Source organism: Amphimedon queenslandica, unplaced genomic scaffold (genome assembly GCF_000090795.2).
Source record: "Amphimedon queenslandica unplaced genomic scaffold, v1.1 AMPQUscaffold_13470, whole genome shotgun sequence".
Classification (NCBI taxonomy): domain Eukaryota; kingdom Metazoa; phylum Porifera; class Demospongiae; order Haplosclerida; family Niphatidae; genus Amphimedon; species Amphimedon queenslandica.
Window position 1 is genome coordinate 88,804 of NW_003546294.1, and position 22,941 is coordinate 111,744.

The window sequence follows — 22,941 nt, forward strand, 5'->3', positions numbered from 1 at the left end:
TGGTCACGTGGTACATTAAGGGCGGGAAAATAGAAAAAGATGGCGGGAGAGAATATTATTCTTTTAATCTCTAAGGACGAAATCACAGAAGAACTGGCCTCTGAGATGAAGGTTTGAATGCATTTACTAACTTTAAATTTTATTTCTCTCTTTAGGGCTACCTTTATCCTTTAAAATCTTCCAAGAAACAGAAGAAAAAAGCAGAAGATGATACAAAGGACATATTAAAATATCAAGACTTTGTCATTAAAGCCTTAGGCACTATTGTTAAGGTTCTCCCTCAATCCTCTCATCCTCTCTTGCTGCTAAAAATGGCTGAAGACTCTGTCTCTTTCTTCAATACGTCGGTAACAACAAACAAAGCCTCTTCTAACCTTTTCTACAAATATAACACAATACTTATCCACTTGTCAAAGAAATCAATCAATTTTCTCACAGGCAAGGACCCCTCTCTTGCTGATAGAGCTATGGACATTATACAATCAACACTGCATGGTTTGTATACTCAGTTGGCCAATGGCTTTATTCAGCATGAGAGAGAAGCACTGATAAAAGGGACGGCTTGTGTCCTGTGGAACGCAGCATCAAAATGGTCATCAATCCCGAGTAAAATAGAAAGAGTTTTGAATGTGTGTCGTCTCTCGATTGAATGTTATTTCTTGCTACCCTCTCATGTTTCTTCCGGATTAGAAAAAGCCCTCATTATTGACAAGCAGTATCGTGCAGCTGTCAATAAAAATAATTCCGAGTCTCGATTGTCCCTGTCCTGTTTTCATGTCTCTCTACTAACTAATCCTGACCTTCTCCTCTCACTGGAAGGTTCTTCTCCATTAGACTGTCAAGCAATACTCCACATCATCCTTTGGCTAACTCTTGGCAGTTTGCCTAGTTGTGCTTTGAAGAATAGTAAAGAAGTCAATAAGTTTATTGATATGATCCAGAAAACACTTAAAAGGCACAGCAAGATTTGTAAGAGTAATGACCATACACTTGTAAAAGTACTTGTATCTCTCCATCAGTTAGCAACTGCTAGTATATCTCAATCTCACCAGATTAATTCCTTACTGATTCGCTCTTTCCCTCCCTCTCTTCTCTCTACTGTTGATCTAAGTCTTCTCTCACCAAACCAGCTCATGTTTGTTGCTGAACTTATCCAATCCAGTTTATTAGAGATGAAGAATTTGAAATGGACTTCTCCGTTATCTGCAGAAGCCTTTTCTTCTCTGAATATAATACTACAACTTTGCTGTCAATGTCTGGAGGGTCTGATTAAATCATTCAGTGTATCTCTGATAAGAAGCAAGCAGGCAATAACTTATGGTATAGTGATGGATATACTGATGGCCAGTCTGAGGCAGCCATCTTATGATACTAAACTCATTTCTCGGTGTCTTCCTTTAGTTGAGAGCTTGCGTGATCTTTTAAAAACTGTGCAACTTCCATTGCTTGAGGATCGTGAGGAAGTAGCTACCTACAGTTTCAATTTTGGCTTGGCACTCTATCAGAGTAAATGTTACACTGAAGCTGCTCCATTGCTGAAAGTCGCCTGCGAAGAGTATCTTTATTGCTCTAAAGAGTCTGAAGATTTCGAGGAAAAGATAATTGAAGTAATGTTTTAGAATTACACGTAGCATATATGGATACATGAATATGTGGTACATGGGATCAATAAAATTTTATACAAAATTCATATAAAAATTCCAATTTTGATTGGAATTAACTTAAAAATTTCTAAGCAATATAAGAACATGCATGTATAAAAATTATTTTTAAAAGGAGAGTTCTCTCGTAGCTATTTTCAGTGAAATTTGTCCAAAGAGTTGAAGACCATGTATGTACATGTACATAAACCTGAGTTTAGAGCTATTTAAATATTTGTAAAAAATCTGAATTTGAATCAACTCAAAATTTCTAAGCAATATAAGAACATGTATATGCATCAGGAGAAAAATTATAAAAATGGAAAATTCTCTCAGTCTTTTTTTGACAAAATTTGGCCGTGACAAAGTACTTGGTCTTTTACCCAATTTTTGAGCAAATTAATAAAAATTAATTTAGTCTTGAATCAGCTAAAATTTCTACGCAACATGAGGTTATGTACAATGTTTATGTATCAGAAAAATCCCTAAATGGAGAATCTTCTCCTAAATCCTAATCATTTTTGATGAAATAATTTTATGCTGCGTAATTCAAAGTATGTGAGCGTTGCATCATGACTCAGGTAAATAATCTAATTAGACACATACAGTACTGCATCTATACTGTGTACATGTACATATTACATGTATACATTTAGGGTTTAGCTTTGTCATTGTGCCTATTTGAACTGAGCCTATGCTATAATAACATTTATTATGTCTATAGTCTGAATAGGAGAGAGCAGCTGTAATTAGATTTGAATCTTCTGTTCGGTTTTGTTGGTTTCATTACATCACTTTCTGTATCTTTATATAGTCATGATTTACTGTATTTCCTCCTTTATGTGTCATTAAATGTAATCACCTTCCTACTCAATGTGTGTGTGCATACATGAAGCTGTACATATTCAACTGTAATGTATAGTCATTTCCGTATTTGCTCTTATTATCAATAATTAAAAATTAACACTACGATGTGGTACTGGTATTATTATTTTTATTTATTATTATTATTGTTTTAGGTTAAATTATTTATGAAATACACCTTGCTAGTCGAGTGCCTTGTAGAGTCAGGAGACTTTGCCTCCTCAGTGAGGACCATTGAAGAAATGTTGAGGACAATTTATGATAATAAAATCAATAATAAGACAATAATATTGACATGCTTGAACCAATTTATTACATGCAAGTGTCACTTGAGGGCTTCAACCAATTTTAATGAGGAATCTCTTTTATCAAGGTAATGCAAAAAAGCAATTTCTAGCATTTTTTTGATTACCGTACAAGATGACCATGTACTGTTATACCACAGAAGTGGAATATTTTACTGCCTTTATTATTTAATTTGTTAAATTTTTACGTATTTTATTTTACGGCTTACATATGAGCTACTACAATGTATAAATTAATATAACTGAAAAAAATTTAACTGGTTTTTAATTTTACTTTTTTTGCTATTGTAAAATTAAAGTCACCTTAAAATATGCCACTTTTACAGTATTCTTGTTTATTACACTATTAATACTCTTAATGATACATACTACAGGTCATCCCTTGATTGGTTGGAGTCCAGTCCTGATAATAAACTCAAATTCCTATATTTATCCCAAGAGCTCGAGGCCTCCCAGTCATTGATGCAAGACACAAGAGACTGGCAGTTGTCTCTCACTCTACAGCTCCTAGCACTTGAAGAGAACAAGAGATCCCATTATTATGCCTGGCTACTTATAAAGCAAGCAAGTCTTTCTCATAGTCTTCAGTCCACTGATAGTCAGGGGTCACCATCTGATGTGCTCAGTAAAGCTATAGTGTTACTGAAATCATTACAAGATAGTGTTGACAGCAGGTGTATGAGTAGTGATCTGTTAGGATTGGCATATTTATGGAGGGGGATTTTCATGCATTCAAGTTGTATGAGGTGGGCATATGTACACGTGTGCATGTGTATTTAGTATTTTATCATTTCCTATCTGTTTGTGACTGCATGTTTTTGTGTTTTTATTTGCATTTTTATTTTGTTGTTTTAGTAAGTCGGAATCAATCATGTCATTAAAGGCCAATCGAGATCTTTATGATGTTTTGGGCGTTAGTATAGATCATTGGAGCAAAGTTTTGAATCACATTGATAATATAAGAAAAGATTCAGTTAGTTTTATTATTATTATTACTAGATCATTCAATTTAATTTTTCTCTCTCTTTTCCTCTCTCCCCTCTCCTTCTCTTTATTTCACAGCTATCTGTCAAGAAATGCTTTCTTAATTTCTCTTCGACCCTCCATCATTTAGTGTTGTTCTCTTCATTCACTAATGGGCTGCTCTTCCACAAGCTAACCCTCAGGCTACTTGACCTAATCATCACTCTCTCGGATCGCTTCTCCACTGCCTCTAGTCATGAATCGTTATATCAGTCACTAGCTAAGAAGGCAATGCTATTGCTGTATGAGAATGGACTCCACTCTATCAGTCCTGAGCTAAAATCTAAACTGGAGAAGACGGAAGTAATGGAATATTCGAGGGAACAGGAGGAGGTCTGTGTTGCTCAGCTGGAGTGCAAATTAGCTCTGGCCGCCATATTTATACAAAATGGAGAGGTTAGCCAATGGATATGTGTATGGGAATAATTCAATTATGTGATAAAAATTGGAAACTCCCTTTTTGAGTATTGGCACATTATTTTAGATGCCGTTTATTAGAATTGGCTCCAATTTTTTACATCTCATAAGTGTGTCAATATTTGAAGTGTTATTTGTTAATGATTATTGGTGTCCAAAGACCCATTTTTGACCCTTACATGTATACCATATGGTCCAAAGCCAACGTTTTAAACTCAAAAAAGATTTATTTCTGCATGGCCTAAAGCCCCCATACACCAGGCAACATGTTGCCAGAAATAGAAGGCTGTTCTATTTCTGGCAACATGTTGCTTACAAGATCAAAGTAACCACAAATGTTGCAAGCAGCATGTTGCCTAATGTATGGGGGCCTTTAGGTAGAGGATGTTTAGATGTTGTCATGTGTCATAGCGTATGAATTTGCACTTGTCTTGCCAAAGATTATTTTGAGCTGTCATTAAATGCTAGACAACAAGAACAATTTGCCAATTATTCACTTTGAAGTTGTTCCTCATCTATAGAAATACAATTGTCATAATCAATGGTGTACATGTACATGTAGCTATAAACATGTACTCTTAATTTTCATAATAATAGTAATAATAATAATAATTCTCTTTCTCTCTTTTCTCACTCACTTATATTATTCTGATAGTTAAATGATGCTCTTAGTTTATTTAAAGTTATTCTATCACATCCAGTCCTCACTCACTCCAGGTCTTTTGTCCACCACTTCCTCTCCTCAGCAGCTACTCTACTATCCTTACTCCTCACCACTACTAATTACAGACCACCTATAAAAGAAGTAAATGAGATCCTCTCATTTATACTTCATAGTAAAAACGGTCATTGTGATTATAAAGACTGTGATTGTGATCATATTAGAACAGGGTTATTCAAATTGACTGATTTTGAGCTATCTTTTCACGCTCGTAAACTCACACATGGTCTTGTGTCTTTGCTAATGTCGTCATATTCTCCTAACTCTACCAAACCTAATCTTTCAGAGACTGGAGAAGATAATGTGATGGTACCAGAGTCTCACTTACTGGCGTCCCCTCCCTCCAAGGCCTGGGGACTATTCTCTTCTCTTTTATCCAATGCTTATAGTCTCTCTGGTCAGTATCTCTCTCGTGGGTTGATCAATGAGTCGTTGCTTTATGCTAAAGAAGGACTGGAACTGGCTAAGAAACTTCAGTTGTTGTATTGGTAAGGAAAACATAGAGTCTTACCTCATATACATGTATTTGCTTGATATCTACCATAGGGGCTGTAGGCCTGTTGTAGTTTTAACTGTATAATATACATGTATATATTCATGTGCTTAATATTTACTATCATTTTTGTGAGTGAATTAGGTATATACAATCTGCTTCAGCTATGAATGTATGAATGTGCAAAAAAATACTTTCAATATTTTACAACTATAGCCTAAATAAATAACTAAAATATTACTCTTACACGTATTAATTTCTTCTTCTTCTTCTTATTATTATTTATTCCTATTATTCACACAGGACTACCAAGTTTACCATTCACATGGCTAAGATTAGCATAACATCAGCTGATGTAGCTGCTTCCATTGAGCACATCCAAACAGCTACAGAATTAATGGGACTTGAGAAACAGACCATCATACCCTCCACTAGTAAAGATGTGAAATCAGTCGGGGAGTCAGTACCAGATACTGCTACATCAAGCACCAGGTCGGTCATTCGTAAACCTCAGTCTGCCACTAAAGCTAAATCAAAGATTGATTTCAAACCGATAGCAAGAGCTACTAGGACTCCAGCGACTAGAAGATCGACCCGGTCTCGTGTGAAGGCTTCTGAGACTGCAACCCCTTTGCATCGTAGTACCAGAACTGAGTCTGTTAGTGTGCCCCAGTCTGGTGGCATTGTTAATCAACTCTGTGATGGTATTGAGGTCCTATCTCTTGGATCTCCAGGCATTACTTCGGATTGTCATCATCAGTTTTTGATAGTCACACTCTCACTAATCGTCTCTCAGTATCATTTGCTGAATAAAGACACTAGTAGTTGTTTATCAGTCCTGGACAGTATTGCTAAACTGTTGAGTGATTTAAGAGAAGAGGTGGGCATCGAGTTGATCCTACCTCATGAAATAGACTCACTTCGTTTAAGAAGTAAAGCACTCCTTGACTTGGGCAGTTTCACTGAGGCTAAAGCTCTTGAACGAAACAGACTTCTTCAGTCTTCCTCTCTCTCTCGCTGGATGCACCTACCAGCCATCAGGCTCCCTTTAGCAGGATTGTATTATAATATCTCCATTGCAACGATTGAGCTATTTCCATCCATCCAGGCTGATGGTATTTATTCTAATAACTTTAGAACTAGCTCACGGGCTGAAGAAAAGGCACCTCCCGTAGTGACACAAAAGAAGAGAAGAGTGAGAAGGATTACTGACAGCGACGATGATGATGAAGAGGAGGAAGGAGGAGAGAAGGAGCTTTTAGGGTTTGCAATATCTCAGAGTTTGAGACCAGTCTTGTCATATTTGCTGTTAGCTTATCAGCTCCTTATGCCAGTGACTCTCTCTTGTCCTCTTGTGAGGGACCTCTATCAATCACTGGGTCACGTCTTCTCTGTGTTACATGTTGAATTATCGGCTCATTTCTTTCTACTCTCCTCCTCTGTCTCTCTCGAGCAGGAAGCAGTGTACTGGTTTGGAAGGAGAATCAGGTACAACTAGCCCCCCCTCCCCATGCACCAGGCAATATTATTATTCCCCCCCAGTGCACCAGGCAATATTATTATTCCCCCCAGTGCACCAGGCAATATTATTATTGCAGGAAATTTGTGGTTACTTTAATGTTGATAGAAGAGCTTTTTGCTCTGGACAACTGTGTTGCCTTAAGATCAAAGTAACCACAGATCACCTGTGCCTGTAGTGTAATAGAACTGCCTTTTGTATGCCATCAAGGGCTTTATACTGTAACTTCACTGGAAGAGTCCATTTAATAGTGCATCATTTAATTGTTGATGCAATTGAAAGGACAAGTTCCCAATAATAGTCAATAGAGAGTTGATATTTTGTAAATCCTGTATAAACGGATATTAATTTGTTTTTGTTTATTATTTTTATTGTTATTTTTACTTTTAGAAAGGAAAATGGACACAGCCTCAAAGTGATATTATCAGAGATGGTATCAACCATAACCACCACCACCAGCAGTAGTGCCCCAGCCCCACCATCACTCTCACCTCTAATAAAGGCTCGTTCTATGCTCCACCCATTGCCCCACCCACTACCACTGGACTACACGAGGAACATGAGAGGGAGCCTACCAGAGGATTGGGTATACTGTCTATGCACACTGACAGAGAGGGCCGGAGGGAAGAGGGTTCTGGTCATCATTAGAATTAAAAATAACCAAGATCCCATAGTGGTTAAAATCCCCCTGGGGGCCACAACTCAGGTAATGAGAGTACATGTACTATAAAAAGTAGCTCCTTTGTGTGTAATGTAGGGTAATCACCTTAATATCAGAACCCATACTGAAATTACTTATGCTACCATACATATGCACACTAGTGTATGGACATACACTTATTAATTTGATACCTAATATAGAGTCTGTTTGTATGTGTATTATTTCCATTATTTGTACGTGTTTCTGTGTTTCAGTCACATGCTTTGCTTCTGGATACACCCAGTATAATAGGGAACACATTCAAAATATTTATTATTGTCACTGCTAAGGAATGTCTTTGTTTATTTGTATAATTTGATTTTTATTTCCATCCAGCAGGAGCAGCAGCCAGGTGATGAGGGAGTAACATGTGATCAATTAGAGTCAAAGTTCAATGCTGTAATGAGTGAGAGTGTGTCAACTAGTGGATTGACTGATAGGACAGTTTGGTGGGGTGAGAGAATAAAACTAGACAAGCAGTTACAGGTACAGTCTAAGAGACAGTTTAACACTTTATGTATATAGTGGACACCTCCATTTAATAGACAGCATGATCTATTGTATCAATTACATTTCTTATAAAATGACCTTTTCATGAAAGACACTTTTATTATAACTGACAAGCTATTTGCCTCAAGTGTCTGTTATATAGAAGCTACACTGTACTTTGATGTACTAATTGTACTTCCATATAATGTCAAAGGTCAATTTCAAGCCTCATTAATCACCTTTTGAATATAGTTAAAACTTGCATTGCTATTGTGTAACCAACCATGAATATTACAGAATATTCTAGAAGCATACAGTTACTACAGTACTGAATTATTAGTATTATTATTATTATTATTATTATCATTATTATTATTATTATTATTATTATTATTATTATTATTATTATTATTATTATTATTATTATTATTATTATGGTGTCATTTTGTGTTAGGATTTAGTAGTTAAACTCGAATCGGTATGGTTGGGTCATTGGAAGTTATTATTACTACCAACTCCGCCTCTCTCTTCCTCTCTCTCCCCTCTCTCCTCTCTGCTGTCTGCTAATGGTCTCTCCTCCAGTACTGCATGGGCTGAGGTTCTTGTCGCTGGTAAGAGAACGCTCGGTTACAGAGAATTTGATCTTGTTCTGTCGTCACTCTTAGACAAGAGGAAAAGAAATAAAGGAGAGGTGTGTGAATGATGTAATTCTACTATCTACATTGTACATGTGTACCTGTACATTGTGTCTGATACTTACTGTATGTCAGGGTTTCCCACATAGCTATAGTGCTTATGCAACTTCTTGTCGGTGGACTGTAATATAGTACAGGGTATTTTAACAAAAATCACAAGAGGAGAATTCTCCATTTTTATAATTTTTTCTGATACATATACATGTTCTTATGTTGTGTAGAAAGTTTGAGTTAATTCCGATCAAAATTGGATTTTTTACGAATTTTTAAAGCTGCTCGAAAATTGAACCAAAGTCCCGTACTATAGTACAGGGTCATCGATCAATTTTCACAAAAAATGACTAGGAGAGAATTCTCCATTTTTATAATTTTTTCTGATACATGATATACTTGTTCTCATGTGGTGTAGAAAATTTGAAATTTCATATTTACTGCTTGTCAGCTCATGAAGCATCCTGTTTAGCTCTCACTTAGTACACTTTGTGGGAAACCTCCCTGTATGTACATACAACGTATGTTACTATATTTGGCATTAATTACCCAACAATTTTATGCGTGTGTGCTTTTATGTATGTGTACAATGTAGATAGAAAAGGCTATTGAAGATTGTGTGAGACATAGTAACAGCACTTCCTCTCCTGTCATCCTCTCATTATCTAAATCCCTTCATTCCCTTCCTTTTGAAAACATCCCTCTACTCAGAAACCAGCTGGTGACACGCATACCCTCCCTCCAATTCCTATGTGCTGGCCTCACCCTTCAGACTGAGAGAGGCCAGTCTGGCATTAATCCAAGCAGTACGTACTACGTTATCAATCCTAGTGGGGACCTCAAGAGAACTCAGGAAGTATTTGCCGATTGGTTTGAGAGGGAAGTTGGTTGGACTGGCGTAATCGGGAGGCGTCCTTCCACGGATGAGTTCATTAGCGGATTAAAGGATCATGATACATTCATGTAAGCACAATTAGCACATGTATATGTACATGTACATGTTTGTTTGTAACTGTGGACTTAAGATGTTGTGTGGTATAAATTGAATTTATCATCATCATCATCATTATTATTGTTATTATTATTATTATTATTATTATTGTTATTATTATCACTTGTAGATACTGTGGACATGGAAATGGAAGAGAATATTTAGGAAAGAATCAGAAATTGCAGGATTTGCATACCAAGGCCACTGTTTTGCAAATGGGCTGCAGCTCGGGCAAACTTAAGGTAAACAAACAAATCGGCAATGATACTAAAGTATGTCATGATTTATATTGCATATAGAGTGTTGGCAATCTTGATCCTCATGGAATGGCTCACAATTTTCTAATAGCAGGATGGTATGGAATGAAACTGTGTTTGAATTCATTTTATCTCTCCCTCTGTAGTCCGTTCCTTGTTGCCAATCTTTGGACAGTTACTGATGGCGATATCGACCGCTTTTGTACTACACTAGTAAAGAAAGGACTCTCTACCAAGAGGAAGCAGAGAACCACTCATGATGAACTTTTGTGCAGTTTATCTGAAGCTCGTGACAGCTGCAAATTGAAATATTTGATTGGTGCCAGCCCTGTAGTTTATGGGCTGCCACTAACTAAATAGGAACTATGGAACTATCATTATCACAATGTTTCATGAATAATAATGATTTGTTACTATTTTTAGTTCACTAAGGACATTCATCACATTACAGACTTCCTGTCATTCCTATGTCGTGGGATCCATTTATATATAGAACGGTCATGATGATGTAACTGTTACTAAATATAACTCCATAGTATATAAGCCAGTCCCTGGGAGAGAATGACTCAACAAAGTTGGATCATAGAGTGACTCTTCAGAAAAAGCGGAATATATAAAAGTGATAGAATGGATTCTCAGGACATTCAGTTTCTCACTTACGGTCAAGAAGAAGGCGTAGACCTCCTGGCCTCTTTGTTAGAGACGCCCGGCATTAATTACCCCGACTTGTCTGAGTTTAACTTTGGACCAAGTTCTCCCTTGAGTCTCGGACCAGTTCTCTTACCACCACCCGAAGCAAAGGAGACATCAGTGGCTGGAGAATTAGAAGACGAGGGATTTGAAGGTGAGAATTGGCCCTTGTTTGTACCTTGATATTGTTTATGACAGCATTCTTTCATATTCATAAATATTCCTTTATTATGTTCAAGTATGCAATGACTCACTGTCTCCCTTTCTCCATTCCCACAGATTGTTTCGAAGAGGAAGAGATAAACGCTCTTCAAAGAGACTCTGATCCCAGCCTGGCAGCCAACACCATAGCCACTTCAAACTCATCACCCTCATCCTCCCTCACTGGTCTAGAGCCTCCCCAGGGGCTCTTACCAATCGACACTATCAGTGGTATCGTGGACGATGGGCTAATGGCTACTGGTACCTCTTTTGTTGAGGAATTTTTTGACCTTGATCAAGGTGTTGCTATGGATGCCAGTGATGCAGTAGTATCATCAATGAATAATGATAGACCATCACTGTGTAGTCCTCTGCCTTCAACTTCGCTCTTTTCCCCTCCCCCTCCTCCTCTCTTCACTTCCCCTTTGTATTACCCTCCTCCTGTATCAACCACTCACGATGTCTCGCCTGTCCCTGATTTTACAAGAGATACTCGGGACGTTGATGAGCTTGAGTATTTCTGTAACACTTTCCTACCCAATCCAGTACCATTGACTCTCCCTCACGTAAAACTACCTCCTTCTCCTCACAGAACTAACAATGGCACGCTAGCCTTGAATCCTCAAGTAGACACATACGGAGGACATCGTCAAGTACAAACAACCTCAAACAGTTTCAATCCTCAACAGGATGCCATCCCTCTAGAGGCCATAATGTCTCTCCCAATGGTTGCCAGCAATGGCAGCAAGTGGAGCACTTCGGATTACGGGAGACACGATACTGATCGATCAATTGGTGATAGGCGTCATACTCCATCGCCCTCTCCCTCGTACATAGCCCCCAGCCCTGCTAGCAGTGTCTTCACTGATTATCCCGAGAGCGAGTTCGGTAAGGAATCGCTAGCATCTCCAGACATTCCACAATCCTTCAACGGGATCAGTAAATTAGAAATCATTGATATGCCGTACTTTGAATTCAAGAAACTTCTCGACGGTGGCACGTTCTCGGAGAGAGACAAAGAGGAGGTGAAGGCAATCAGGAAGAGAGGGAAGAACAAGAACGCTGCCAAGAACTGCCGATACAGAAAGCTGGAGCACTTGAGCGGCTTACAACAAGAGATAGACTCACTGAAGATAAAGAAGTCAAAACTCGCTTTGAAAGCACTTTCATTGCAACGTGAAATTGATGGATACAAGAGCAAGTGCACACAAAAGATGTCCCACAAACAACAAATTAGACAATTATCAGCAGCTGTTCACTGACACGCATTTTACCACACTCGTTATTATTATTTATTAGTGTTATTATTAATTATTATTTCTGATATGATGAATTTATTATATTATTGATAATTAAAAAAAGTAAAATAATAATAATTGTTGAATCAATTAATTCATGTCAATTGACTTCGTCCGATGAAGTATCATCATCGAAAAAGCTCCCAGGGGTTGGGTCTGGGGGGAGCAACAGGACGGGGGGAGGAGGGGGCAGGAGATTAGTCGTATCAAGAGAAAAGGGAGAGAGTTCACTTGTTTGAGGCGTTGGAGATGGCGAAATTATTTCTTTAGTAGGCGAACCCAAACCTAACAAAACAAAATAAATAATAATAAAAGTTCTGTGAGATGGAACTTGTTAAGTTTTGTCAAAATGGAACTTGTTAAGACAATTCTAATATGGACAGTTCAGATTAGGATTGTAAAGAAACTGGTTTAATTATATCATTGTTAAAAAGACCTGTCCTGTTGTTCCTTTCACTCTCAGTCAGACTCCATGTTGCACTAAGAGGAGGAGGGAGGAAAGAAGAAGAGAGAGGAGGCGGTGGCTGGAGTGGTGACGGTAGACCCAATGCTGATGCCCTCTTGATAGTATCATGAACCTACATGTATGAACGTTATCGTGATGTATACTCATAAACAAACACAATTCACAGTATACAAAACACACACAAAACAACACATGCATGTACATGTACATGTACACACTTGGAGGATAGCAAGAGGTACATGCATAACATAAACATAGATGGACTCTAGACACATAGTTCATAGTTGAAGTCACATGATGCCAGTAATGACTGCTGACAGTCACATGAGCTAATTTACATTAAAGTGTTCTGGTACTTTGTTTACATGACAAGGTGTAAGAATGCTAAGGTGTTAACGAGGTTTTGAAGAAACTTTAAATTACAAGTGCGAGTTACCCTAATCTTCTGTAGTCCTGGGGATACCCTGTGCTTTAGTCCCGGGCCTTGAGTCTTGTTGGACGGTAAAGGCAGCTTGACCATTGTTTTCTTTGTCTATGATAAGAGGAGACATATGTTCATGTATTGACTGACAATTTGTAAACACAACTGTGCCATCACACAATATGTACAATAGATTGAACAGTACATGCGCTAGCTGTACTCAATAAAACGCTCAATACATTAAAATGCTAAATTTATAATGATCCAAACAAGTTGAGGATTTCTAATACACAAGTCCAGAGCTTCTTGCCAAAAATAGCAACAAAAGAATTCACAATTTTTATTATACTGTACGTGATACACTTTATGTTATATGTAGGACAGTTTGAAGTGATTCCAATTTATTACACTTTTAATTAGATGCTATACATACTGTTAAATGACACTATTTGCCATTTGCCATTGAGGTATGCATATTGCTCTAAGGCTCATACATGTACATGTAATAATAATAATAATAATAATCAAATTAAAATTATCACAATTATAATTTGTCTAGTCTATCTTTCCTGTTTACCTCTGAGATATGCTTCAGACAGTGAGGCTTATCTTGCAGTATCTCCAGAACTGGTCTATTGCATTTGGTAGAAGTATCAGCATCCATTGAAGAACAACACTGGTATAGTACTTGACGCTTGTCTTCGGTAATGTCTAGAGAGAGAGGGGGAGGGAGGGAGGGAGAGAGAGAGAGGGGGGAGGGAGAGGGGGGGAGGAAGGGAGGGAGAGAGAGGAGGTAGGAATGTACATGAATACAAAGGCATATGCACATTATTATGTTTCATCACTTACGTCCTAAGCAATATCTAGTATACAGTAATGCAGTCTCATTGCATTGCTTTCCACTAATCACTTTACAGCATCTGATCCTTTGTTTCCTTAGCAACTGGCCACGCCCAGCAGACACACCTCCTCTTCCCTCGTGCAATAGATCGGCAGCTAGTAGAGAGTTAGCTCGGGCTAGTCGTATGAATTGTAAAAGCGAATCACGTTTTGTTACGAGACGCTCCTCATTGAATTTAAGACGTCTTTTGAGTGATGAGATCTCTTTGAGGAGATTTGATTTTATTTGATCAGATCTATCACTCCATGTACTGTGATAAGTAAAACAACAACAAAAACAATAATAATACAACAACAATAATAATGATAAATATTTTTATAATACATATACATGTCTTTATGTTGTGTTATCAACTTTGAGCTAATTCTGATTAAGTTTAGTTTTTTTTATTTTAAAAGTTGGGCCAATGCCCAAATTTGGTCTCTGGCCAAATTTTGTCAGAAATCGCTAGAAGAGAATTCTCCATTTTTATAATTTTTCTGATACATATACAAGTTCTTATGTTGTGTAGATAAAAATTTAATTATTTATGATTTTTGAAGTTGCTTCAAATGCCATGTATCATTATGTAGTGCATGAAGTACCAGTATGCTGTTTAGCTCACTTTTAATAATAATAAATATAATAATAATACCTTATAGCTGCATGTAGAATTGTTTGTTTTGTATTGGGGGTTTGGCTCATGATTTTAGTTAACTATTGAATTATTAATTTTAATGAGTTCGTGTTTTGAGCCCACACTAAAACTAATAAACAGAATCATACCATCAGTATCTATCGCAGAATTAAAAGCACATATACTCATGGTGACTTACCCCGACAATTTCACATCACTGCTGGAATAAGAATTTCTTATGACATCACATTCACTGCCTGTATCTAATTATACACACAATGTACCTTCCTTATTAATGCCAACAATACCTTCCTTTGTAGTTGATATAAACGCATTTACTATTTCCTTTGCTTTAGTTTTAAGTTTAGGGTCTATAGAGATGGTCTCAGACGACACATCGAGCCTTCTTTTCTCAGGAAACTTGCAAGAACTCATGAGAAAGCGAGGAAATGAGAGGGTACTGTTGGTGTTTGGTTTATGAAATTTTTTCGTATGTCCGTACTATAAAAATATTGTTTATTTATCCGGCAAGCCGACGTTACTATGACGACAGAGACGTTGCCTTAACGACGGGAGCTCCTCCCCTTAGACTGACCAATCAGTTTCTAGAGCGAACGTACAAGCCACTCCCATTTACATTGGATCCTCGAGCTCCTATAAAAAGAGATGCGCCGTCTCCTCCTTTTGTGTGTGCAAGCTCAGGAATCGAGAGCTAAACGTGGTGGTAGATTTTGCGAGTGTATTGTGAAAGGAAGACAACAAAGCAAGAGTTTAGAGGAGTCGGCGCTTTCCAAGGAAGTCCAATCAGCCTCTTGCTTCTTTCTTTGTCCCCTTTATTCTAGAGAGTCTTGCCCCGTGGCGTTATGCTAATAGTGAGACCGTTCCCACTCAGTACTTCTAGCAGTTATTGTGAACCCGAGAGGACTCTAATGGAGAGAGCGAAGAGCTGTAGCATGAGCGACGAGGAGGATGGAAGGATCCAGGGCCCAGAGCAGGTGGCAAGAGAGAAAGAGGAGGGGCCGCCATTGAAGCCTTCTACTAATAATAAGAAGCACAGGAGGGGCAAGAAAAGAAGTGGTGGTCCAGGAGGCCGTCCAAAATGGAAGCCATATTCAAAGATGAGCCTCGAGGAGAGGAAACAGGTTGACGAATGGGAGGAGAAGCACGTTGCCATCAGAGAAGCCGAGATTAATGCTCGCTCTAAAAGACCAGTAGCTCCTTTTAATAGTACCCAGTTCTTGATTGACGATCGGTGCGAGGATCAGTATAGGCGACCTTCCAGAACACTCTCTTTTGACTCATCATCAGGTGTGACTGGGGCTATGGGTAAATGGGCCAATAGTAGCAGCAATATTATTACTCCTAGCCCAAGCCCTGGAGCATCTGATGGCACTAATAATAAATGTTTTTTCTTTTATCCTCTTTCTTTAGGTGACGATGTTCATTACGATTTGTCCGACGAAGACCAAGAAGCTTTTTTAGAAGCGGACTTTAATCAGGTCTACCTCCAGCTAAAGCTGAATAGATTGGAAGGGATGAGCAAGCAGGACCTTATCAGCCAGTGCTGCAATTTAGAGGACAAAGTCTCCGTCATTGAACAAGAAAAAATGGAGCTCCTGTCACAGTTGCATCAACTTAAGAAAGCTAATGGAATGGTGACAGAGAGCCATGAGAATAATAACACTACAACCAATGACATTACAACTACCAGTCATTAGTACTACAACTTTATAATGCTAACTGTGTATGTATATATGTATACAGGTTTATTTTTTCTAGTACTCACGACTACCTGAACTATCATTGGACATATTCAAACTGAATACTTTCCCTCTCTCTCCCTTGGGACAGGTAATCCTTACCTGTTCTGTATAGTAAAAGTAATAATAATAATAATGATAAAAAGAATTTATAATGTTTTATTGTTATTATTAATTAAAGAATAATTTAAAAAAAAGAAGTACAATTATTATTTTGGTGTCGTTTTAGTTGCAGTGTTCCTGCTATGTGGCTGATTGGTGTGTGCGAGTCACACAATAGGAGTCAATTCATTTGTGTGGATAATGAAATTCCTGACACAAACAACTATTGATGATTGATTTATAAATGAATTAGTTATAAAACATGATGTGGGTGGGGCTGTTACTGGATGAATAATTATATTGAATGAAAGGGATGGGTTATTCACGATGTGCCATATGAGGATATGTTCATAATACAGTGTGATAAGTTAGACAGTTCTATCTTGTGTAAGACTTGAAAAGCAATGTTTATTTATTAATTAACCCAATGAGAGACAACAAACGTTAAATCTAAAACAAAAATTATTAGTCATCAATAACAAAAACAACACTTGAATCAAAATAATAATAATTAGATGTAGTACACAATACAATAATAGTCCTACAACGAAAGCAGTGAGTATACTAATTATCAGTACACTCAACGTCTTGGAGGAGGTTGATAAGGTTGTTGCTGCTGTCCGTAACCTAAAGCCATCAAAATAAAATTAGTATAAACTGTAAAACAATTATTACCATGTGGTGGCGGTGGCTGATAATATCCTTGAGGGGGAGGTGCCCCGTAGTAAGGTTGAGGAGCATACCCGTGAGGAGGTGGAGGGTGGTATCCTTGAGGAGGGGGAGCATAAGCACCAGGTGGTGGTGCCTGCTGATAATATCCATGAGGAGGAGGAGGACCTTGGGCATACCCATATGGTGGAGCATAACCTATAAGGGGATAATGTTAAAGGAAAAGGACATGTACATGTACCTCCTTGTGGTGGCGGCTGTCCTTGTGGTGGTGGCTGTCCTTGTGGTGGTGGCTGTTGGTAGTAAGAGCCTTGAGGTGGAGGAGCTGATGGATTATGAGAGGGTTGAGAAGGAGGAGGTGGTTGGCTCTGTTGTACAGCAGGTGGTGGTGGCCTAGCAGGTGGTTGCTCCTTACCTATTACATGTACACATGAAATGGACTCTGTAGTGGTGGTAAGATACCTTGTTGGTATTGTGGTACAGGTGGTGCTGGTTGGCTTGGAGTTGATGCAATGTTTCGCTGTAAATCTCTACAGAAGAAATAAGGATTCATTAATACGTGTACACATGAGTCAAACTTACTTTAGTAAGTCATCTTTCTCTGTCGTGCGGGCATAGACAAAATCAGATACTTTCCCTTGTATCTTGACCAGGAGTGGAGTCAAGTCATTGTAAAACTGGATGAATTTAATAAGTCATGAATACTCCATTAGGATTAGTCTACCTTTGATCCTTCAGCAAGGTTGTTGGAGAGCTCCATGTATGCATCAAAGCCAGCAGCAAGGTCTTTAAGCATCTGATCTCGCTCACTGACTCCTCTTTGCTCTGTCTCTTGTTGAAACTGGACGTAAGCCGCATTGATCTTACGCTCTAATACTTCTTGGCGCTCCACACTCTCAGCCACCTGTATACATGTACACAGTAATACGTTACATGTAAGTGTACATGTATATACGTGTACATGTACAATAGTATAGTATGTATTGAGTGCCTGACCTGTTCTTGTATTTTTCCATATTCTGTACGAAGATGTGCTTCTGATATTGCTTCTTCATCAACATCTCCTAATTCTTTGAGTGACTGTAAAAACTTTGGGACTATAAGAGAAGGAAGAGAAACAATAAGAGAGAGAGAGAAAGAGAAGCAAGTACAAGTATATTATCAATGGTTTTTTTTCTTACTAATGTCAGCAATTGGCCTTTTTAGCTGTTGCTCCAACACTTCTCTCTCAGCTTTTATAGTTTTCACATCCTCCATCAATGAACGAAGCTCTTGGACAGACTAGAAATAACATTATTAAAGATTAATAATCATTATTTTGTTATTTTTCTCATACTGGGCTTCCAGCTTTGACGGCTGCCATTGCACCAGCTTTAGGCAGAGATGCTTCAAGGTCAGTCTCGCTCTTTGTGAGTGTCACCATAGCTGGACGATGTGTCTCAAATTTCTCTCTAACGGTTGAATCAGCCTACAGAGAGAGAGAGAGAGAGAGAGAGAGAGTGAGGGTAAAGGGAGACATTCAAACACAAAGGAGTACACAATAAAAGAATAAATGAATAAAGAATAGTGCTGCTCATAGACTGTATTGGTGATAAATCACAATAAAAGCTCTAAATACAGTACAATGAATACAAGGAGAGATGAATGCACACCAATGGCATGACATACTGTGAACAAATGAAATTATTATTAATATTACTATATTGATAGATATATATTATATTATGGCAGTATTGATTTACTTTAGTTGCTGATTCGATAATTCCTTGAAATTTTACAACATCATTACGAATGCTCTGTGTCAGTTCATTTGATGTAGTTCTCTTCCATTTTGAGCCAAATCTCTCCTTCAGTGCTGTATCATCTCTCTCTTCTTCATCAAGCATCCTCTGAGTCTAGAAAGAAAAGAAATCATATTATTATTGATTTACATAAATACATGTTTTTATGATGTGTAGAAATTCTGAGCAGATTCTGATAAATATAAAAAATTTTTAATTGTTCAAAAATTTAGCTAAATGCCTTGTACTGTACAAGGTACTTCGTCAAAAATTGTGAGGAGAAATTTCTCCATTTTTTCTGATACATGCACATGTGCATAGACTATACAGTCATTATGTTGAGTAGTGAAACTAGTGATCAAAGTTCGAGTTTTTATGAATTTTTGAAGTTGCTCAAAATCAAGCCGAAGCTCCTGTATAGGACTTTGGCCAAATTGCCAAAAATAACTACGTGTAGGAGAGAATTTTTCATTTTTATAATTTTTTCTGATACATATACATGTACATATGTTGCCTAGAAAGTTTAAACTGGTTCCAATCAAAATTAGATTTTTTATGAATGTTTTAAGTTGTTCCAAAATTGGGCCGAAGTCCTGTACTATAGTACAGGGATTTTGGTCAAATTTCACCAAAAATTAAAAGGAGAAAAATTTCCATTTTTATAATTTTTTCTGATACATATACATGTACTTATGCTGTGTAGAAAGTTTGAGTTGATTCCGATCAAAATTGGATTTTTTATGAATTTTTAAAGTTGCTCCAAAATTGGGCCAAAGTCCCTGTACTATAGTACAGGGATTTCAGTCAAATTTTACCAAAAATGACTAGGAAAAAATTCTCCATTTTTATAATTTTTTCTGATACATATACATGTACTTATGCTGTGTAGAAAGTTTGAGTTGATTCCGATCAAAATTGAATTTTTAATGAATTTTTAAAGTTGCTAATAAATCAGGCCAAAGGACTCTGCAATAGTGCAAATAAATATACATGATACATGATTCATGTTCATGTACATGTACATGTATGTACAATTGTACATGTAATACATGCATAAATATGTAACGTACCTCATCAAGTATCTCTCTGTTCCTTGTTAGCAGTTCAGGTAGTGAATAAAGTTTATCTTCAAGTGATTGTATCCCTCCTTGCTCACGAATCCCTTGACTCTTCTCTTTAATGGAGTCAGGCACAGCATTACCGCCAGTGTCTTCAATGGCAGCTGGAAGATTCTTACTAGCAAGGTTTCTAAATAAAGAGCAAAAAAGAGCTAAATTGGTAGGAATTTAAATCACAAATTTTTGAATAATTTTCAACTACAGAGTAATGAAAAAAAAAGAAAGGCCCTACATTGTTCAAGACTCACTCGTTCAAGGAAGATGTTGCATTCCTCAGTTTCTCAAGCTCCTCATTGACAAGTGCATCCTTCTTGCCGTTATAATTGGACATAGCACGACTGACAGGTAGAGGAACAAGATTGGCAAATAAATCAAGGAAGTTTGAGGCTGGGGACTGAAACTGTATTGCCTTAGCAATGGAGGCTTTACCAGGAGGCTCAAGAGTCCCAAAATCAGGAACACGATCATTATATATGAAATTATTGTCTTTTTCTACGGCTTCCAAGTCTTTCTTCAGAGATGAGGTGAGCTCCTGAAATATAAAATAAAATGAAAAAGGAATAATTGGGAGTGCAAGCACTTACGTATGGTTTGAAGAATACCTCTCCTCTCCTGTCGGCCTCACGAACCAAATCTGAAGCTTTCTATATAAAAATATACACACAATTATACATACATGCATACATGTACATGTACCCAATAATAAATTTCATTCCTACCTTCATTCTAGCTACAGCTTCACCAAAACTTTTATTGCTCTGAGCAACAAGTCCGAGATGATGCTGAGCAACTCCGTGAAAGTACTGGCTCTTCCCTGAGACAATGGCCAGCCATCCTTTCTCCCACTGGCCGCGGACCGAACCAACCATCATGTTACTGAGAGCCTCAGAATATAAATCGGAACACTGCATTGCCAGTTTAACAATAACGTGAGTCTTGATTTTATCTACACACATTTTGTACATGTAAGTGTATCACATATCAATGTAGAGTATTTGCAAAGCATGCACTAATAGACAAAATATTTGGCAGATTGTCTGGCATACATAAACTCACCAACTCATTTGATTACTGAAAACATAAGCTATATATGTAAAATGTTCATTTAGATTCTAGAGTGTACATGTACATGTATACATGCATACTCACCTTTATAAGCTTTGAATACACAGACTTCTTGAGCTTGTGCCAGCATAAGTGTAGCCAGAGCTGTCAGTGATTCAGCTGATAGATCAGGAGTTGGTGAGGACTGGAGGTGAGCAAACACCTGCTCCCTTAGATGCTGATACGTGCCGGCTGCACCCTAAGGAACAAAGGCATACTTATTAATGTACTAATTAAGTAGAGACAAACAATAATCGAAAGCCTCTATATAACGGACACTTTGGGACATAAAAATTTACATTTATGTGGACGCTATTTTATTAAGGAATGTAATTGATACAATATATGCTGTCCTTTAAATGGAGGCGTCCGTTATAAATAAACCTATTATTAGCATAGGCTTTATTGTATACACATTGAGGAGGGAAAATTGAAAGTAAAATCAGTTTACTTGAAAATGCTTGGCAGCAGCCTTTAGGCCCTCGTCACTATCAAAATTTTGAGACTTTGCAATCTGAGACTGTAGAGCACCAATATTGAACAAAACACAGCATCTCTCATATAAACCAGACACCATTGCTACAAAATAATAATGTCATCATTAGCATTTAGTATTATTAAAATTATTGTTAGAGTACACATTATATTTATTAAATGCTACCTAGCAGTGAAACCACTTTCTGATACATAATTTAACAACAATCACCCTTTCTCTCTCTCTTCCTTCTCTTTCTCTCAAACTTACAAGCATTCTTTGAGCTGAGTAAACCAGTGGAGAAGGCATCGTGCCAATTAAACTTTATGTGTATCTATCAACAATAAAAATAATGATAATCATTAATGATTGTCATGTGAGTTCAGATCACAATGGTCACATGTGCTAACTTAAGTGTCACTGAATCATTGTGTATAACATGTGACTACTCAATCCAAATGTACTTTTATAGTACATATGTACACACACTGTCTCCCCCTCTCTCTCTCTCACCTGACTCTCAGATATTGGTAACTTATTCTCAATTGCTGCCAGTTGATCATGATACCTGTTGAAATATGAATTATATAATAATATAAAAGCATGTGTATAGATAATGTTAACAACATATTAGTGTTAGTCTGGGGACCAGACCTTTGCTATATTAGTGTATCAATTGCTAGAAGACCCAGTGTAAGGAATACACAATACAAGGAATAGCTAAATGACACACAAATATATTGTAATGTGTCATGATATTCCCAGCCCCAATTGAAAACCAGCACCCCCACTAACAATAAACAGTGATATTAAACGTTCATATCTTTACCTAATAATGAGGTCTAGCCCAGTTTCGTGCTTGTCGGGTGACTTTACGACAGTGGACTCTCTCAGTACGTTTAGTTCCTTTATTGCGTCTCGGAATGTACCAGCCTCCTCCTCATAGTTGTTGGCAATGAAACGTGGCAACTTGTCAGTAAAATCCACAGACTTTGTGGCCTTTGCAGGAACAGAGACTAAATACTGCGCAGCCATAACAGAGAAGAATCAGAAAATATGAAATGACACCCAATTTCAGGCAGAAATAGAAATGAAATGAATGGCAAAGAAAATGGGCTGGGTCTATGACATCATTTTAAAAGTTAAGATACTATGATTTTAATTTTATAACTAGCATCACGTGAGCACAATCACGTGAGCTCTAGTTTTATAACTATTCATAACTGGGTGTTCA

General features: G+C 37.5%; 5 protein-coding genes across 8 annotated transcripts; 3 read left to right on the forward strand and 2 right to left on the reverse strand.

Annotated features, from left to right (window-relative positions):
• The first annotated feature begins 1 nt into the window (after position 1).
• LOC105312138 (uncharacterized) lies at positions 2 to 10,555 on the forward strand. 2 transcript variants are annotated; one of them, XM_011404537.2, is made up of 15 exons: positions 2 to 111; positions 156 to 1,607; positions 2,660 to 2,877; positions 3,184 to 3,555; positions 3,665 to 3,782; positions 3,872 to 4,228; positions 4,905 to 5,458; positions 5,767 to 6,951; positions 7,373 to 7,688; positions 8,019 to 8,168; positions 8,626 to 8,862; positions 9,453 to 9,820; positions 9,979 to 10,090; positions 10,148 to 10,203; positions 10,252 to 10,555. In XM_011404537.2, the coding sequence occupies exons 1-15, from the start codon at positions 40 to 42 to the stop codon at positions 10,463 to 10,465; spliced, it is 5,781 nt and encodes a 1,926-aa protein (XP_011402839.2). In that variant the 5' UTR covers positions 2 to 39; the 3' UTR covers positions 10,466 to 10,555. The 2 variants fall into 2 exon arrangements, with proteins under 2 accessions (XP_011402839.2, XP_019850112.1); XM_019994553.1 differs by having other exon boundaries at positions 8,022 to 8,168.
• A 100-nt stretch (positions 10,556 to 10,655) lies between these two features.
• LOC100639060 (uncharacterized) lies at positions 10,656 to 12,287 on the forward strand. The gene is made up of 2 exons (XM_003385213.3): positions 10,656 to 10,949; positions 11,075 to 12,287. The coding sequence occupies exons 1-2, from the start codon at positions 10,733 to 10,735 to the stop codon at positions 12,256 to 12,258; spliced, it is 1,401 nt and encodes a 466-aa protein (XP_003385261.1). The 5' UTR covers positions 10,656 to 10,732; the 3' UTR covers positions 12,259 to 12,287.
• A 45-nt stretch (positions 12,288 to 12,332) lies between these two features.
• LOC109580944 (INO80 complex subunit D-like) lies at positions 12,333 to 15,197 on the reverse strand. Its single transcript, XM_019994559.1, has 7 exons — positions 15,007 to 15,197; positions 14,898 to 14,961; positions 14,031 to 14,332; positions 13,759 to 13,892; positions 13,197 to 13,292; positions 12,731 to 12,872; positions 12,333 to 12,579 (listed from the first exon to the last, which is right to left on the reverse strand). Exons 1-7 carry the CDS (start codon positions 15,131 to 15,133, stop codon positions 12,395 to 12,397), a joined length of 1,050 nt encoding a protein of 349 aa, XP_019850118.1. The 5' UTR covers positions 15,134 to 15,197; the 3' UTR covers positions 12,333 to 12,394.
• Positions 15,198 to 15,371: 174 nt separating this feature from the next.
• LOC100639186 (protein HEXIM-like) lies at positions 15,372 to 16,826 on the forward strand. Of its 2 annotated transcripts, none has more exons than XM_019994560.1 (3): positions 15,372 to 16,006; positions 16,130 to 16,578; positions 16,688 to 16,826. In XM_019994560.1, the coding sequence occupies exons 1-2, from the start codon at positions 15,562 to 15,564 to the stop codon at positions 16,414 to 16,416; spliced, it is 732 nt and encodes a 243-aa protein (XP_019850119.1). In that variant the 5' UTR covers positions 15,372 to 15,561; the 3' UTR covers positions 16,417 to 16,578; positions 16,688 to 16,826. The 2 variants fall into 2 exon arrangements, with proteins under 2 accessions (XP_019850119.1, XP_019850120.1); XM_019994561.1 differs by having other exon boundaries at positions 16,130 to 16,549.
• Positions 16,827 to 16,967: 141 nt separating this feature from the next.
• LOC100639312 (programmed cell death 6-interacting protein-like) lies at positions 16,968 to 22,816 on the reverse strand. 2 transcript variants are annotated; one of them, XM_019994557.1, is made up of 19 exons: positions 22,537 to 22,816; positions 22,221 to 22,275; positions 21,978 to 22,041; positions 21,684 to 21,811; positions 21,278 to 21,431; positions 20,848 to 21,074; positions 20,713 to 20,772; positions 20,377 to 20,660; positions 20,081 to 20,258; positions 18,972 to 19,124; positions 18,566 to 18,697; positions 18,411 to 18,510; positions 18,226 to 18,326; positions 17,954 to 18,133; positions 17,812 to 17,906; positions 17,692 to 17,759; positions 17,491 to 17,644; positions 17,236 to 17,429; positions 16,968 to 17,187 (listed from the first exon to the last, which is right to left on the reverse strand). In XM_019994557.1, exons 1-19 carry the CDS (start codon positions 22,740 to 22,742, stop codon positions 17,141 to 17,143), a joined length of 2,580 nt encoding a protein of 859 aa, XP_019850116.1. In that variant the 5' UTR covers positions 22,743 to 22,816; the 3' UTR covers positions 16,968 to 17,140. The 2 variants fall into 2 exon arrangements, with proteins under 2 accessions (XP_019850116.1, XP_019850115.1); XM_019994556.1 differs by having other exon boundaries at positions 17,236 to 17,427; positions 17,471 to 17,644.
• Positions 22,817 to 22,941: the final 125 nt, after the last annotated feature.

Bases quoted from the DNA above. Each gene is read 5' to 3' on its own strand.
- LOC105312138 (XM_011404537.2), top strand. From the start codon at position 40: ATGGCGGGAGAGAATATTATTCTTTTAATCTCTAAGGACGAAATCACA. The intron at 3,783-3,871 runs GTTAGTTTTATT...TTTATTTCACAG, and splicing joins ATAATATAAGAAAAGATTCA to CTATCTGTCAAGAAATGCTT. The intron at 7,689-8,018 runs GTAATGAGAGTA...ATTTCCATCCAG, and splicing joins CCCTGGGGGCCACAACTCAG to CAGGAGCAGCAGCCAGGTGA.
- LOC100639060 (XM_003385213.3), top strand. From the start codon at position 10,733: ATGGATTCTCAGGACATTCAGTTTCTCACTTACGGTCAAGAAGAAGGC. The intron at 10,950-11,074 runs GTGAGAATTGGC...CCATTCCCACAG, and splicing joins AGAAGACGAGGGATTTGAAG to ATTGTTTCGAAGAGGAAGAG.
- LOC109580944 (XM_019994559.1), bottom strand. From the start codon at position 15,133: ATGAGTTCTTGCAAGTTTCCTGAGAAAAGAAGGCTCGATGTGTCGTCT. The intron at 12,873-13,196 runs GTAACTCGCACT...TCATACATGTAG, and splicing joins CAGGACTACAGAAGATTAGG to GTTCATGATACTATCAAGAG. The intron at 12,580-12,730 runs GTCTTTTTAACA...TTGTTTTGTTAG, and splicing joins TGAAAGGAACAACAGGACAG to GTTTGGGTTCGCCTACTAAA.
- LOC100639186 (XM_019994560.1), top strand. From the start codon at position 15,562: ATGCTAATAGTGAGACCGTTCCCACTCAGTACTTCTAGCAGTTATTGT. The intron at 16,007-16,129 runs GTGTGACTGGGG...CTCTTTCTTTAG, and splicing joins CTCTTTTGACTCATCATCAG to GTGACGATGTTCATTACGAT.
- LOC100639312 (XM_019994556.1), bottom strand. From the start codon at position 22,742: ATGGCTGCGCAGTATTTAGTCTCTGTTCCTGCAAAGGCCACAAAGTCT. The intron at 18,698-18,971 runs GTAAATCAATAC...CTCTCTCTGTAG, and splicing joins TTATCGAATCAGCAACTAAA to GCTGATTCAACCGTTAGAGA. The intron at 18,327-18,410 runs GTAAGAAAAAAA...CTTCTCTTATAG, and splicing joins AAGGCCAATTGCTGACATTA to TCCCAAAGTTTTTACAGTCA.